A 15831-nucleotide genomic window follows, 5' to 3' on the forward strand; every position below is an offset into this window, starting at 1 on the left:
CAAGCCACCCCCCCGCCTGCCTGCCCGCCCACATGGGCAGCATGTGTGCTGCCCACAGAGGGGCACCACTGCCCTCACCCTGCTCTTGGTAGTGCGCACCAAGACACTCACCCACACCCTATTTGGAATAGCTCACATGCCTGGAGTACTGTCATAGATGGGTATAACTTTTCCAGGAAAGAAAAACCAAGGGAAAAAGGAAGAGGTGTTGCTTTATACATAAAGGTGCCGTACACACATTCAGAGATGCAGTATGAAGTAGAAAGTAGGCTCATTGAAAGCCTCTGGGCAAACGTAAGAGGGTAGAGCAACAAAGGGGATGTCATGGTGGGCATATGCTACAGGTCACCAAACCAGAAAGAGGTGGATAAGGCCTTCTTTAAACAACTGGGAGTAGCTTCCAAATTAAAATGGCTGGTTCTTGTGGGGGACTTTAATTATTGGGACATCTGGTGGGAGGGAAACACAGAAGTGAACAAGCACTGCAATAAATTCTTGGAATTTATTTGGTATAACTTTTTGATACAGATGGTAGAACTGAGACCAACTAGTGGGGGAGCTCAAACAGGGAGGAATTAGTAGAGAACGTGAAGCTGGAAGATAACTTGGATGACAGTGACCATGAAATGACAGATTCAAGATCCTAAGGTGAAGAAGGAAGGGCAGCAGTAGAATAAAGACACTGAAATTCAGAAATGCAGACTTCAGCAGACACTGAGACCTGGTGGACTGAATCCCTGGGAGGCAAGTCTAAGGGGAAAAGGAGTGCAGGAGAGCTGGCTGTACTTTATGGAGGCCCTTCCTTAACGGGGCAGAACGAGCTATTCTGATGCTATGGAAGAATGGGAAACATAACAGGAGGCCAGTCTGGCTAGGCAGCAATCTTTTCAATGAGTTGAAACTCAAAAAGAAATCCTACAAAATGTGGAAACTTGGGATTATTACTAGGGAAGAGTTTCTTACAGGCACACAGGGAAAAGGTTAGGAAGACCTAGGTAGGATTTGAGTTGAAATTGGTCAGGAACTTAAAAGGAATGAGAAGTGATTCTACAAGTATGTCAAGAGTAAGAGGCAGACCAAAGAAACTGTAGGTCCCCTATGGAATGAAGAATGCAATCTAATTATGGATGATGCAGAGATGGCTGAAATATTTAATGCCTTTTTGACTTCAGTCTTCACAAATAGGGACAGCTACCTGATGACAAACACAGTTAGCAGTAAAGAGTCAAACAGCCTAGACTAGTACCAGAACATGTTACAGATTACATACTTTGCTTTTCAAAGTGGCAGGGCTGGAGGGGGGGGGGCACAGTAGGGTACTGAAGGAATTGGCTGAGGTAATTTCAGAGCCTTTGGCTTTCCTCTTTGGGAACTTCTGGGTGCTGGGAGAGGTCATGGATGATTGGAAAAGAGCAAATATATTACCCATCTTTAAGAAATGGAAGAAAGAGTCCAGCAACTCAAACACTAATCAGTCTGACCTCAGTACCTAGAAAGATCATAGAGCAGGTTCTCAAGAAATCTACTGTAAAGCGCCTTGAGGAGAAAAAGATAATCAGGAACAGTCAGCATGGATTAATCAAGAGCAAGTCATGCATGACCAACCTGATTTCCTTCTGAAGCCCCCTCTGCATGTTACAGGTATTGTGGAATTAACTGGTAAATTGAGCATTACCTTGAGACCAGCTACACATGCAAAGTAGCTATCACACCATAGAAAGGTCCAACCAGCTATAAAGGTAGACCTCAAAAATGTGTACTAACTTTATAACTGGTTGGTATCAAGTTTTAATTTGCAGGTGTAGCATGGTCTCCCCTGTGGCTGGGAGCCCCAACAGCTGACAAGGCTCCCAACTGCAGGGATGCAGCATACCCAGCTGGGGCTGGGAGTCCTGCAACTAAGGGGACTCTCAGACCTAGCAGCTGCTGACTCTGGGTCCTGGCAGCACCTCACAGCTGCCAAGACCTAGAGTCCCACAGTTGCAGATGCTGGCTCCCACTGTTACAGATGTTACCAGTGCTCCAGGGCATGGCTGTGATCTTCTAGCCCCAAGGATGCGTGGAGCCCCCAGGGCTAGGAGATTGCAGATGCTGTGGTCTTCCAGCCTCTGGAGGTCCCTGCACCCCTGGGGCAGGAAGATTACAGCTGCAGTGATCTCCCAGCCTCATGGGTGAATGAAACCCCCAGGGCTGCTAAACCCTAGCTTCTGCAGACTTCCAGCCTTGGGGGTATGTGAAACCCCCAGGGTTTGTGGGGCTCTCCAGGGATACAGGGGCGGGGGCTTTCTGCTGTGGGAACTTGCGTCTTACTGTTGCAGGGTTCTTGCCAGGATCAGGCTCCCCCTTTGCCAGCTGTAAGACATGATGGGATCTAATGCATGATCCCAAAATTACATGTGGCATGGCAGGAGGCACGATTATGTGGATCCTGCATAGATCCCATTTTTATCTTTACCTGCATTTTGTCTTTACATGTAGAGGGGGGCTAAGATAAGGTGACAGGCTCTGTGAGTGAGGGGAGAGTGGTGGATGCGATCTACCTTGACTTTAGCAAGGCTTTTGACACTACCTGCCATTACGTTCTCACTAACAAGCTAAGGAAATATTCAACCAGTAGTCATTAAGATTCGTTGTCAAATTGGGAGGAGGAGGTATTGAATAGGGTTACTCAGGGGTATGTCCTGAGTCTTATTATTAAATATCTTTATTAAAGCTTTACGGGCATTTGTACTCATGCACGCACCGTAGTGGCAGGCACTTTGAAAAGCATCTGGTGCTGCGGCACGTGCAATTGTACAAGCGGCGAAATGTGCATCAGTGCTGAGAAAATGGCAGCAGCACGCTTTCAAACTAAAATACATCGGAGGTGCTTTAGTTCAAAAGTGCACCACTGCCATTTTCTGCGTGCTGATGTGCATTTCACTACTTATACAACTGCACACAGCATATTGTTACTCGATTAATTAAGTCTGCTCCCACCAGCAAATGTCTTGTGCATCGCAGGATGAAAACGTATGTTTATAAAGTCCCTAGATGACGGAACTGAGTGGACGCTTATTAATAAGAGTTGGGTGGAGTTGCAGACACTCTAGAGAGTATGGCAAAGAGGAAGAATGACCTGGATAGACTGGAAAAAATGGTCTGCAATTAATTGGCTTAGATTAAGCAAAGTCCTGCACTTGGGATGGAATAACTGCATGCACAAATACAGATTTGGGAATGACTGGTTAGGCTTTAGTGCTGTAGAGAAAGTCCTGTGGGTTACAGTAGACCATAAACTGAATATAAGCTAGCAATGTGCCCTTGTTGCAGAAAAGGTTGGCAACATACTGGATTGTATTAACAGGAGTACAGCTAGCAAATCACAGAACTATAGAAAATGAAGGTTGGAAGGAACCTGAGGAGGTCATCTAGTCCAACCCCCTGCTCAAAGCAGGACCATCCCCAACTAGATTGCCCCATCCAAGCTTTGTTTAGCCAGATTTTTAAAACCTCCAAGGATGGAGATTCCACCATCTCTCCGGGTAACCTGTTTCAGTGTTTTACTACCCTCCTAGTGTAGCAAATCAGAGGGAGCTATTCTTTCACTCTATTCAGCATTGGTGAGACCTCGTCTGGAGTACTGTGTCCAGTTTTGTGCCCCACACTTCAAGATGAATGTGGGCAGATTGGAAAGAGCCCAGTGCAGAGCAATTAAAATGATTCAAGGCCTGGGAAGTATGTCCTAATGACGAAAGGCTAAAAGAACTAAGGGTATTTGGTTTAGAGAAGAGACTAAGGGAGGATTTGATAACAGTCTTCAAACACCGGAAGGGTGATTATAGTGAATATGGATACACATTTTTCTTTGTGGCTGGACTGGGAATAATGGCCTCAAGCTGCAGCAGCAGAAATTTAGCCAGAAGTTTGAAAAAAGAACTTTCTTACCAGCCTTTTACTATCTCCTCTCTGACCCCTGTTTTCCTCCTTACCCAGTATGTACAATGTTCCCATAAAGGGCTAATCTGTTTCAGTTGTGACTATACTGGCCCTTTTTTTTGCATTTCCCAGGTCCATGCTTTTTGGCCAATATCTATAAAATAGGGCAGAGGGAAAGGGAAGCCAGTAGCCAACCAATCTGTAGCAAAACTGGGAACTGAACCTAGATTTCCTCACTCTTAATCCAATCTCTAACCACAGTCCTCTCTAAAGAAATTGGAGGACCCAGGGTTTGGTATAGGAAAGAAGGTACCACCGCACACACAGAGATTTGAATATTTTACAGAGACCTTTAGATAATTTCCCATTATGGTTTCCATTACAAAAAAAAAAATCTTTTTGAAAGTGCTTTTTTAGCACCTTTTCCTTTTCTTGAGAATATCACTGTTTGAAATAAAGAGTGCTTGCTTTCTTATTACTCCATCAAAAGCAAATAGGTTCTGAAAAGTTGCAATGAAATAACTAAAGGAAAGAAAGGCTGGAACAGCTGGAACATTTAATAGAGTTAGATCGAGTTAATTCATGCTGAATTATCCATACTGCATAAATGTCTGTGCAAATGACAGACTTTAATAAGCCTTCAAAGCTGACAAAGTATTTATCACTGATTTGTTAATTTAAAATTTTAAAATCAAAATAACTGTGGCTTTCACAGACATGTTTAGATTGAATCTGACAGTAATTCGGAGTACCAGTTTCAGCTGCTTGTAATTATGCAGGTGTTTGGGCAGAGTGTATTTTACACATTTAGAGCTAGACTAAGTAACTGAAACCATACCCTTTATCGGGTAAGGCAGGGCTCCCTCATTCCAGAAAGACCATGAGAAAGGCTGCACTTCAAATAGGAGCAACCTCTCCCAAGGGTTCCCTCTGTACACTAGGAGTGTGCAAACTGATCCATTTACATCTTCAAACTTTTTATGCCAGCCCTGATCCATGGGAAGGGGTGGAGCCATAAATCAGTCCTTTCTCTTCCCTTGTTGGAGATGTGCTCTCTGAGCATGCAGAACTGTGAACAACAAACGAGTCCTGGGATTTTCCACAGCAGTTGTTATTTCTCTGCTGCATAATTGGAAGGGAAATGTTAGGCTGATAGGTAGCCAAGCCCTACAAGGCTAAGCCTCTCTGGGGCATGTCCTCAAACGGATGAAACTGAACATTAAAGTGAAATGCATTAGTAATGAACATAAATGTAATAACAAACAAGAATCCTTCACTGATCTTCAAAACTATTTTACAGATCTTGTGGCATTGTTATTTGGTGTAGCTGACATTTTTCTAATATAAGACTCTCTTTTTATCCACTTGAAAGCTTTGCCAAACCTTAATTACTGACTCTGAAAGTTTCCATACTGGGGTGCATAGGTGTACCTATGCTGAAAGATTTTTTTTTTTAATTTCAACCCAAACAGTTTATCTGTTGCCAAACAGGTAGTTGCTGTTTGTCCGTAGTAGAACATACTGTCCATGTTTTCTTTGAAAAAGTGTTATTGCTTCCCTCACTCTGCACCAGAACCTGATGCCTTTATATCACGGATATATTTTTGCTGTCCCTGTGAAACTCTGATGAAATATGGCCAAGTCCTAAGGCCCAGGAAAACAGCACTTACACATGCTCAATAGAGACTTTCTGGAATTCTGCGGCTAAATTTCCCTCAAATTCCATCCACAGTGAGCGTGCTTCACCCTAGGGCAAAGCAGGACTTCCCTTGCCATTGCAATAAACACCATTCTGTGACAACTGGCAGCAGGGGCCATCCATTTTCTATGACCCCCATACCTGGCCCCCTGGAGCATTATAGAAAAAGCTGCCTTTTGTTAGAAAAGAGTAGGTTGGGGAAAAGGCCTGATAGGGCTGTGACAGATGACTGTGATTAGACACCGATAGGGTGGGTAAGAAGGAAACTAGAATACGGAGCTGGGCCAGGGAGACAGAAGCTGGGAAAAGAGCTAGCTGGGAGTGACTGGGTGCAATAGGGTGTTTCTCTGGGGGCAACTGGACATCCCTTGTGGTGGGGCTGCACCTGGCTACCTACTCCAGCTCCCTAGTCTGGCTCCTTTCTCTCTCTCTCTCTCACCAGCCACATCTTGGTATTATTAGTGATGTTTCCTCGAGAGGCTTCCTTCAGGTAATCAAAGCCCATGCCAAACACACCTTGTCTACCTATCCTGCCCCTGGCCCCGAGTCTGAATGGGTAATGTAGGACTCTGACTTATCTCTTTCTCCTGCCTGTCTTTCCATTGGTAGGTGGAGGTCCAGCCCTGCAGGGCTCCAGCCTTATTTTTCAGTCTGGGCTCTGGTCCCTTCCTAGGGCTCTTGCTCAGAAACTGTCAAAAGAAGTTGGGGAAAAAAATGCAGGAAAAAATCAATGCTGGGCACTCAGCTCTGCAGCCTCCTTGCCTCCCCTCACAGCTTCTCTGATCCACCAGGTGTTACTAATATTATGAGCAGAAATGAAAGGAAAAAGAACAAAGAGCAGGCACATACCAAGCTCTCATAAGCAGTCTGTGGTCCTCAGGGTACCCCTTTCCCCCAGGCCCTTCCAGTGCCAAAACAAACAGTTTTCAATCTGCTTGGGGCTCCGCCAGGGTGAACATAAAACAACCCTCAATTCTTTGCATCCCCTTCCCAGGTCCTCCCAAGGCACAAAAAGAAAAAGAAATGGAAATCCTTAGCACTTTCTGAGTGCTTGCTCTTTCATTCTTGGTCAACAGGGCTAGGGACAGACATTACACATAAAGCAGTTTAAGTGATCAGAAACTGGGTTAAACCTGTAACAGAACAGATGTTCGGTGCACATGTTTCAGTTTGAAAATGGCTGAAACAGGTTTGAGATAAATCTGGCTGAACATAGTATCAGACATAACTGATTTGGGTCAAACTGGTTTATGCAAAGTCTGTCCCAGACCCTTTGGTGGTTTAAGTGAAATCAGAGTCCCTCAGCATCCTGGCATGCTCTCTGGGCTGGGTGGAGCTCTCTGCTCCACAGCAGGGCTGTCCCCTCCCCTCTGCTCCCTGGCCAGAGCTCCGGCAGAGACTTGCAGGCACAGCAGGGTCTGTTGGCTTCCCCATGCCTCCCTCCCCCTGCCCCCTCACCACTTCCTGCTTAAGCAGGGATCCCTTCTTCCTCTCTGCCACAGCACGGACCATAGCCAGCATGTGGTGTGCTAGCTAATGCTGTGTAAGGCTCTGCCAGAGACAGCAGACACAGCAGAGTCTGCCTGGCTTCCCCCACCTCTCCCCCCCCCCCCCGCACTGCTGCAGCAGGAAATCCCTCCCCCTCCTCCCTCCCATCTCCCACAGCAGAGACCCCAGACACATGGATCCTAGGCATGCGCTATGCTAGCTAATGCTGCATGTGTGTGTCTCTCTCTCCAGTGAGAGAGACACGCAGCATTAGCTAGCATAGCACATGTGTATCTGTGTGCGTCTCTCTCTCTGATTTCACTGGGACAGGCAGACAGTACAGTAACTGCTTAGGGCTTTTGGAGCTAATCAATAGGTCAGCCAGTAAGCTGTTTAAGAATTTTGAAGTAATGGAGAGAGGCCATTGTTTTGCTAATCGGGTGATAATAAATGTTATCAGCCCTAGGCTGGCTTGCTTGCCTGACAGTTTGCTGCACTCAGTATGACAAAGCAGGGAGGGAGATTGAAAAGCTTCGTATCATCAACAGAGGTATGCACTGCATCCCCTCCCTTCCCTTTACCTCAGAGTGCTAGCCCAGGGCTGGGGGCTGGCAACAATCCCACTCCTTGAGCAGCCAGTGGGGAAAAGCCTGAGACCATGCAGGCAGACCTGCCCAATGAGAGTCGGGGCCTGGTCACACCCCCCCCCTCAGCTCAGCACTGGTAGGGAAGGGAGGGCTGCCCTCATGCCGCCCTGGCTTCTAGCCTGTGCCACTGCAGGCATGTGCCTAAATTTCCTCAGTCCAGAGAGAATGTGTGTCCAGTTTCAAACCAGCTCAGTCTAGCAGGTTAGACTAACCTGCAAAGATTGAATCAATTCAGGCTCAGGCTTTTTGAACGTCTGGCCCTAGCCCAGAAGTCCCTCTTGTCAGGCAGCAGCTCTCCTACCCAGAGGCATTTCCAAGCTTCCCTCTCTGCAGGGCTCTGTCTCTCTCCACCACCACAGCCAGCCCCCACTCTCTAGCCTGGGGAGATCTTATATCTCAGTCAACCATGCTCACCTGGGGAGCTGATCAGTCTTCCTGCTCCCTGGGCACAGCTGTAGTCAGTCTCAGCTGGATCCTGAAGCCACTGATGGTGGGCTGAGCTTTGCAAGTGTGAGCCCCTGGCATTTCCTGGGATTTCCTGTCTGGGGTCCCTGCTCCCCTTCTACCACAAACTACTTCTCCCCACCTGTCCAGGTAGGGCTTCCTTTGGCAGATGAGATCTCCTCTACTCTGGGCACGCTGGCAGGGTCTTTCCTTACAGCAGATGATCCTCCCCTTCTGTGGCCTACAAAGGTTTGGGCCTTACAGGGGTCCCACTGCCTTTCATTCCCTGGCCCCCTCTTCCCTGTAACAGGGTTAGGGTCCCCTGTTACATAAGAGATGACTAGTTTAAGCACTTAGACTAGTTAGACCATTTAGAAGGAGGCTGAAATTCTAAAAACAAATAATTGATTATGTAATTAAAGACTAGGGCCAAAGTGCAAAGAAGGCTGAATGAAGGTTGAATGGATATTCCCAAACTTCTGAGTGTTTGTCTTTGCCAACTTAACTAAGCAGCTCTTTGTCGGTGTGTCATCTACTTGCACAGAGGGAGGATGTACATTCAAAATACCCAGTATTGCTCAGGCTTCCCAGGTGCTTTTTTTTTTTAAACAAAAAATCTCCAATCCTTTTTGTGATAAAAGCAGACCAGTAAATGAGAACCTACCAAAGAGTTACCTTACTCTGTTTCAATCATTAATATTTTATCTTTTGCAGAAGGCCACATGCACAGAGGAGTTATCAGAGAAATTACTTTTGCTTTGTAAGAGTTATAAGGCATTTGATCATAAATGCTGGAGTAAATTAACTGGGATTTCATGAGCAGCCAACTAAGAATGCTGATGGCACAAGGGAGTTTTGATATCCAAGAGATCACAGTTTGACACGAATTCCAACTACGTCTAGTGAGATGTAATGGGCTATGAATCATTTCTTATTTGTCATCTGTTTCATTTGATTACAAACATATGCTATTTATCAGTCAGTAGATTAGAAATAGAATTTGCTATGACTGATAACGGATGTAGAAAGATTACTGCTATAAAGGGTAAATGAGGGAATACTGAATTTTGTTTAACTGAACATATCTATAGCACATGCAAAACTGTATCTGAGAAAAAAAATAACTTTTGGGTGGGCTGGCTGCAAAGACAGTCGGAAACTGCTCTGTATTGTTCATGGAGAGAACAGCTATGCTAAGTTGCATTGTGGTGGTTTATTTGGCAAAGCACTTGATAGTGAATGAAGAGGAAAAATGGGCTAAAAATGCACTCCACTGCTTTCAAAATCATTTCTATCATTTAAGCCCAATATTATTTGAAAATGAAGTATATAACTGTTTTTTCCTTAGAATGGATCATCTGCAACATTCAGTTTGAAATCAGATTGTATCTGCATATGCACATTCAAGTGATTTGAGAGACTTCTCCCATCTTTGTTTTCCTGGTAGAAAAACTTACCCGGAGATTCCTAAACAGACATTCAAATACTGAACCCTTGAAGAGAAGACAGCTTGCTTGCTGATCATGTGCAACCAAGGGCCCCTATAGACACATCTCAGCATGCTGTACAGGCTTCCTCAATCTGCCTGAAGACAGATGGCACCAGTGCATAGGGCAACCCAGATTGGCTGACTCAAACTGCTCATGGGATGTAGGGATTATGAAGGGGGCATGTTATGCTCCTTGCTGGGCTGGAGCAGTAGAGTCCAGTGAGTGACACACTGTCCCCTAGGAGGGTACAGAAGGGACGAGTAAAGCTGAAGGGCTGTGCTATGGCTTCTCTCAGAAAAGACCATATTCACATTCACAGGAGAAACTCTCCTGGAACAATTTACCCCTGTTTAGCCACAGGTTGTTTTTCTCCTGGAACAGCCATTTTTGCTCTTGGAGAAAAATCCTGACCATCTGTACACTTGTGGTTTCCCATGGAAGAGCAGAGAGTCTCCCAGGAAAAACTGAACGTCTGTATTTGGCTTGAACAGGTTCATCACAGTCATTAGTTTGGTGACAGGCAATTTATTAGAAAACCACCAGTCCTCTTCTGTTTCCTGTAGTGGTGGTCAATAACCTAAATACTGTTAGCACTGAAAAAAAGTCACTATGGTTTATAACTAGGACAAAGAATCTTTTTTTTCTTCTTCATATGGACCACCTAACAGGCTAGTATGCTTCCTACAGCCAGGGTGTTCCTGGGTATCTTCTCTCCTTTAATCTGTTTTTAGTCAAAGTTCTGAGTACAGGATATTACACAACTTTTATGTTACTAGCTCAAACTCTTCCCTTTAATAACGACACATTACTGTTTTTAGTTCAGGAAAAGTCTGCCCTAGAAATGGGAGGTAAGGAAGGGCTAGGGAATGACAGAGATCTGTGTGCACTCTGGGAATCTGTTAAACAGTGAAACAGTATAATTGGCTAAGTATTTGAAAACTCACTTAATTCAAGTCTTCTCTCCTCTTAAAAATGTGAGAAGAGTCATGAGTCATTGGCATATGTTTCCAAATATATATGTAAGACTAATTTGTCTCACGTCTTTTGTGAAAAAAACAATTATAAATTGAAAATATTGTTGCTTCACTGCACTGTAGTTCTGCCAGCTTTTATGTTTCTGCTGGAGGAAGATCATTGTGGGTGGATAGACAGGGTGATGTTTAAGTTAGGGTTTTCATACGTTTAATGAGCTGGACATACAAAGAGGCATAAAAGGGTAATATAAGTCTCAGATATTAAATTATTTCTAATCAGATGTTTCATCTTATCTTTTATTAGTTTAATGAGGATAAGGAGGCATATGCAAATTCCCATCTGAACCAGAATACAATTTAAACTGTGTCTAAATGAACTATTCCTATTTTACTGTCTGATATTCTATGCACCTCTATGTATTATAGCTATAAGTCTACTTTAAATAATAATTGTGCTTGAGATGAGTGTTGTGGGTATTTATATTTGTAACTTACCCAGTTTGGGGCCAGGAGCTGCCTGCTGCTGGGGCAGGGGGACTTTTTTTTTTTTGGAAAATTGTTCATGTTCCAAGGCAAATCAGCCAGATCAATTCCAAATCTGTGAGTCAGTCAAAAACCATAAGTGGTCCTACTACTGGCAAATATCCTCTACCCCACCTGGGGCTTCAGATGTTTCCAAACCTTTGGCAGGCATCCTACGTGCAGGCCCAAGCCTGGAGTCTTTGGATTCAGATGCTCCTGGGTTTTGCTTGCCCTTAGCCATAAGGTCCCAGGAGCGAGCTAGGGAGAAGTTTCCCATTTCCATAAAGTGGGCATAAAGCCAAGATCTTCCCACTGGAAGTGAAAGTGGGAGGTTAACTATACATTACCTCCAAAAATACTACCCTGTGTCTGGACAGTGGTTTTCCCTGGCCACGACTATGAAAACTGCCTTGGTGGTCATGGTGTTTCCCCTGATTAAATGCAGTCAACACTGAGTATGACTATGAAACAAACAGCCCATACTGGGGGACATTGTCCCGGCTGTGCTCTGAGCTCAGAGCCCTACCAGGCGCAGGCCAGGAGCTAGGGCCAAAAGCAGGCCAGGAGCTGCCTGTTGCCAGGTGAGGGGGACATTGTCCTGGCCGAGCTATGAGCTTGGAGCCCATCCTGGCAGCAGGCAGCTCCTGGGGGCAAGGAGCAATTTCCCAGCCTTCACTCCAATCACGGAGCCAGGACCAGTATTTTCACTGTGCAGTAAGCCTACTTTGAATTAATAGCACGTGTAGACGCACACAGTCTCTTCCAGATCTGTGTTTCTATAATCCCAACAGAATAAGAAAAATCCTTCTCTTGGTTGCATCAGTTAGTAATGTAAGATGAAGGAAACATGATTTTACGTAGCTGCCACTAAGGGCCATATGCTACTCCTCCTATTAGGTGTATAAATGGATTTAGGCACCTAAATGCAAAGTATGATCGTCTAAGTCCACTAAGTCTAATAGGTGGAGCACAATTTAATCCTACCTTTTTAATGGTAATTTTCTTTTTATGTATGCTAATGGGCAGATGGTTGGAGTAACTTTACTATATCCCTTTTTAATGTTGCTGACTTTATGAAATGTGTTTACTAGTTATAATAAAATGTAATAATGTGAATATCCAAGATGAAGGAATCTGGTACCCATAGTAGAAGAAATAACAAATACCCATTTTTTGTATTCTTTTCAAACACACTAATGAAAGACTAAGATTAATAGCTCTCACAATACTAAAGGATTAGAACTGCTAATTGCACGTAACTAAGAAAACGTATGTCTCTTAATTAATAAAGCATAGAGCTTTCAGTCTTTGACATCAAAATTTATAATCCCTAAGAAAAAAAACAAGGGCGAGGATATATAACATTAAACCAGTACACAATTAACAACACTTTGTTTTAATTATCTTTGGGTGCAATTAATGTTGGCTCTGCAGTTCATTTTTCTTCTCTGATAGCTCCTTAGACTATTTATGTAGATTAATTCTTGAAGTATTGGCATTCGCTAATATGTGTTTTTTTTACAAGCTACTGCACAAAGCTGACATCAATGAAGGGAGCTGACCTTCCAGAACCAGATCCTGTCCATCTATAGTGTTATGTTTTTTCTTCTAGGCAGTTTGCCATAATTAATAAAAGGGTTATGACTTTATTGAACAACTTCTTATCAGTTGAAAGGACAGAAAGAATTGAAACAATCATGCAAAATGATTGAGATCAAGGCCAAGGGAGCATAAATCATGCATATTTAGAAACAGAAATCTGCAAGGAGACTTAAGTCATTCAACAAGAATTGATAAAAACAAGAGTGAAATGAAAAAAAAGACATTCAAATGTTGTGGATCCAGGTAAAATGTCTACTTAACAGTAAATAACTATTCTATGTGGGATTGCTGAGAATTACTGTATTCATCTGAATCCAAGATGACTCTGAATTTAAGATAACCCCTGAATAATTAGAGTCTATATATAATTTTTCATATATAGAATCTAATTATTGAAGAGTAGTCTTAAATTAGTTGCCCTCCCTGCCCCCCCCCCGCAGTGGGGAAAACAGCAGAGGGGGGGGGCAGGTGGCTCCACAACGTGTCCCCCCCCCTTGTCCCCACTGCAGTCTGCCCCAGTTGTGCCTGCACCCCAGGCTGCTTGTTCCCCTGCAGCCCCTACCCCCTGCCTGCTCCCCACAGCCTCTCTTCCCCACCTACCTCTTCAGACCTCACCCCCTCCTACCCCTCTGCAGCCTCTGCACCCTATAACCTCTGCCCCCTGCCTGATACCCCCCTCACCTCCCACTGCAGTCTCTGGTCCCTTCCCCTCCCACCTCTTGTCAGGTGAGGCTCTGGCTCCATTTCCTCCTGGGCACAGAGATCATATCTGGGCAGAGCATGTCTGGGAGGAAACAGAGCCAGAGCCAGAGCTGCACCTGACCGTAACCGGTGGGGGAGGATGGGGCAGAGTCTGGGAGGGAGCAGGCATGGGGACAGAGGCTGCAGGAAGGGGTAGAGGCTGAAGGAGGACAGAAGGGGAAAAAACCTCATCTTTAATTCAAGTATACAGTAATGTGAAACTACAATTATAAATGTCCTTTGTAATACTAAGTATCACAGTCCTTTGTATTTAGACCTGAATGCACAGCAACTGTTTATGTTCTATTATTTTTAAAAAGCAAACGCTTCCTGGACACCAATATTTGGCTTGATTTTTAACTGGACTGGAATGAAAATGAAGGCAGAAAGTAGAGTAAGAAACAGAAGGAAAACCTCCTTTTTTGCTTAACCAAAAATCTATAGGCCACATGATGAAGTCGTTATTCATAGTTTAGTCAGCCTCTACTCAGGCAAAATGGTTGCTAATATCATTAGAAACCACTTGGGCTGCTTGTACACGTGATGAAAATTGGCCATTTTTGCGGTTTAACTGCATCATGCTGTACATGTGCAGGGATTTTTAATGATTTAAATGAGTTTATTACATTGCAAACTAAACCACATCCAAAATAGTTTATTGCTATTTGTAACATTGCAATCCTTGACAGTTCACCTCCCCCTCCCCCTGCACAGGAGAGGCGGGTTGAAGGCAGAAGTGGTGAGGGCCCCAATCCTTTTTTTTTTTCCATGGAGTCTGTCCATGTGCCCTGTGGCCAGAGGGTGAGCTGCCAGTGGGCCAAGTGGTCCCTGAGCCGCAGAGAGCCCTGGTCCTTCCATCTGTGGTGGTGATGCCACCTGGGGCAGCCTGGGAGGGCTACTAGCAGGCGGGCGCTGCCCCAGCTCGGGCTCAGGGAACAGATGGATTGGGCTGAGTGCTGCCTGGAACTGGGCAGCACCCACCTGCTAGCCACCTGCCCAGGTGGCCCTGGGGGGTGCTGCTGCCATGGAGGAAAGGCCCTGCAGCTCAGGGCATGCCAGCACCTCTTCCCACAGCCACAGGAGAGGTGGGCAGGCTCCACAAAAAAAAAAAGTATAGGGCCCCTCATCATAACGGTGAGGGAAACCCCTAAATTGAAACAGTAGGTTTTTAATCGTCACAATTAAAAACCCACCATTTCACTTCAGGGGACTAAACCTCCATCATGTACAAGCGGCCTTGTATTCCATACTGATAAGCACAGTATGGAAGAAAATGATCTAAGAATGGAATAAAAACTTTAGAATTTGACATTACTTGGGACATGTGTTCTGATTCTGCAGTCATGCACATGTTGAAATCTATGTGACTACTCTTCCATAAAATTAAATCTGAATCATGGTTTGCATTTGCAAGATTCCAATGTTGACGGCACATTGCTGGCTGTCTCCTAACAAAACAGAAACACTTCTTACTCACTGCCATTGCCATGCATTTTAGAAGTGGGGGAAGCTGTCATCATATCCCATACTTTCTACCTATAAACTCTCAACAATGCCACAAAAAAATACACAAAGTAACCTCTGTGAACAGTTCTCTTTGTGGTCTGCTAAGGAATGTGACATTTTCCACATTATGACAGTGACTACTACCTATCGAAAAAGTGCTTCTTCAAGCAACTAGTCTAGCTATTGCAAATTCAGCAATAAACACTACAGGGAAACAATGCTGGTTTTATGACAGTTATTAAACTGTGCATGCTATACAAGATTTACACAATTAACACTTGAAACAAAGATAGAAAGACACAAGTTTTCTTATTATATAGTCTCAGTGGGTTTGATGGGACTGAATTAAAATTATTTATGAAGTTCTTTTTAAGGATATATGATCCTTGACATTAGAGAAGGATCCTTTCAGTGGTTTCAAGATTGAGCTTTTTGCTCATCCTTGGTAAATGAATCATGATAAAAAAATACTATGTAACATGAGTCTAGGTGAACTGTGAAAGACAAGATTTATACCACACTGTGATTCAGTACCAATAAAAGAGCTGGGGACCTTTTATGTGTAAAGTTGTTTTATTTCTTACCTCCAGAGCTTTCAATCGTTGTAACAGCAATTTTGTCTTTTCTTTTTCCTCTTCAGCACTGCTGCTTTCACTTCTTGAACCCTCATCTGCTGTCGTGTGAACATCTTCCATAGTTTCTTTGTGGTTTTTGTCTTCAGACAGCTTCTCCTGAAATGATTAACATTTTTTTCAATATTCACAAGAAGAGATAAAATAAGCCAGACAAGAGTAAATGTC

At 44.1% G+C, this 15831-nt stretch overlaps 1 protein-coding gene across 7 annotated transcripts in view; it reads right to left on the reverse strand.

Moving 5' to 3' along the window:
* NCKAP5 (NCK associated protein 5) overlaps positions 1 to 15831 on the reverse strand; it is a 461300-nt gene that overhangs the window by 175720 nt on the left and 269749 nt on the right. For 6 of the 7 annotated variants that reach the window (XM_025197575.1, XM_025197574.1, XM_025197573.1 and 3 more), the window contains one exon: positions 15616 to 15762. The exons of the other annotated variant lie outside the window; for it this stretch is intronic. In XM_025197575.1, the coding sequence (XP_025053360.1) occupies positions 15616 to 15762 (147 nt within the window). The remainder of the gene's footprint in view (positions 1 to 15615; positions 15763 to 15831) is intronic. 7 annotated transcript variants of the gene reach the window in all.

This window comes from Alligator sinensis, unplaced genomic scaffold (genome assembly GCF_000455745.1).
Source record: "Alligator sinensis unplaced genomic scaffold, ASM45574v1 scaffold277_1, whole genome shotgun sequence".
Taxonomy (NCBI): domain Eukaryota; kingdom Metazoa; phylum Chordata; order Crocodylia; family Alligatoridae; genus Alligator; species Alligator sinensis.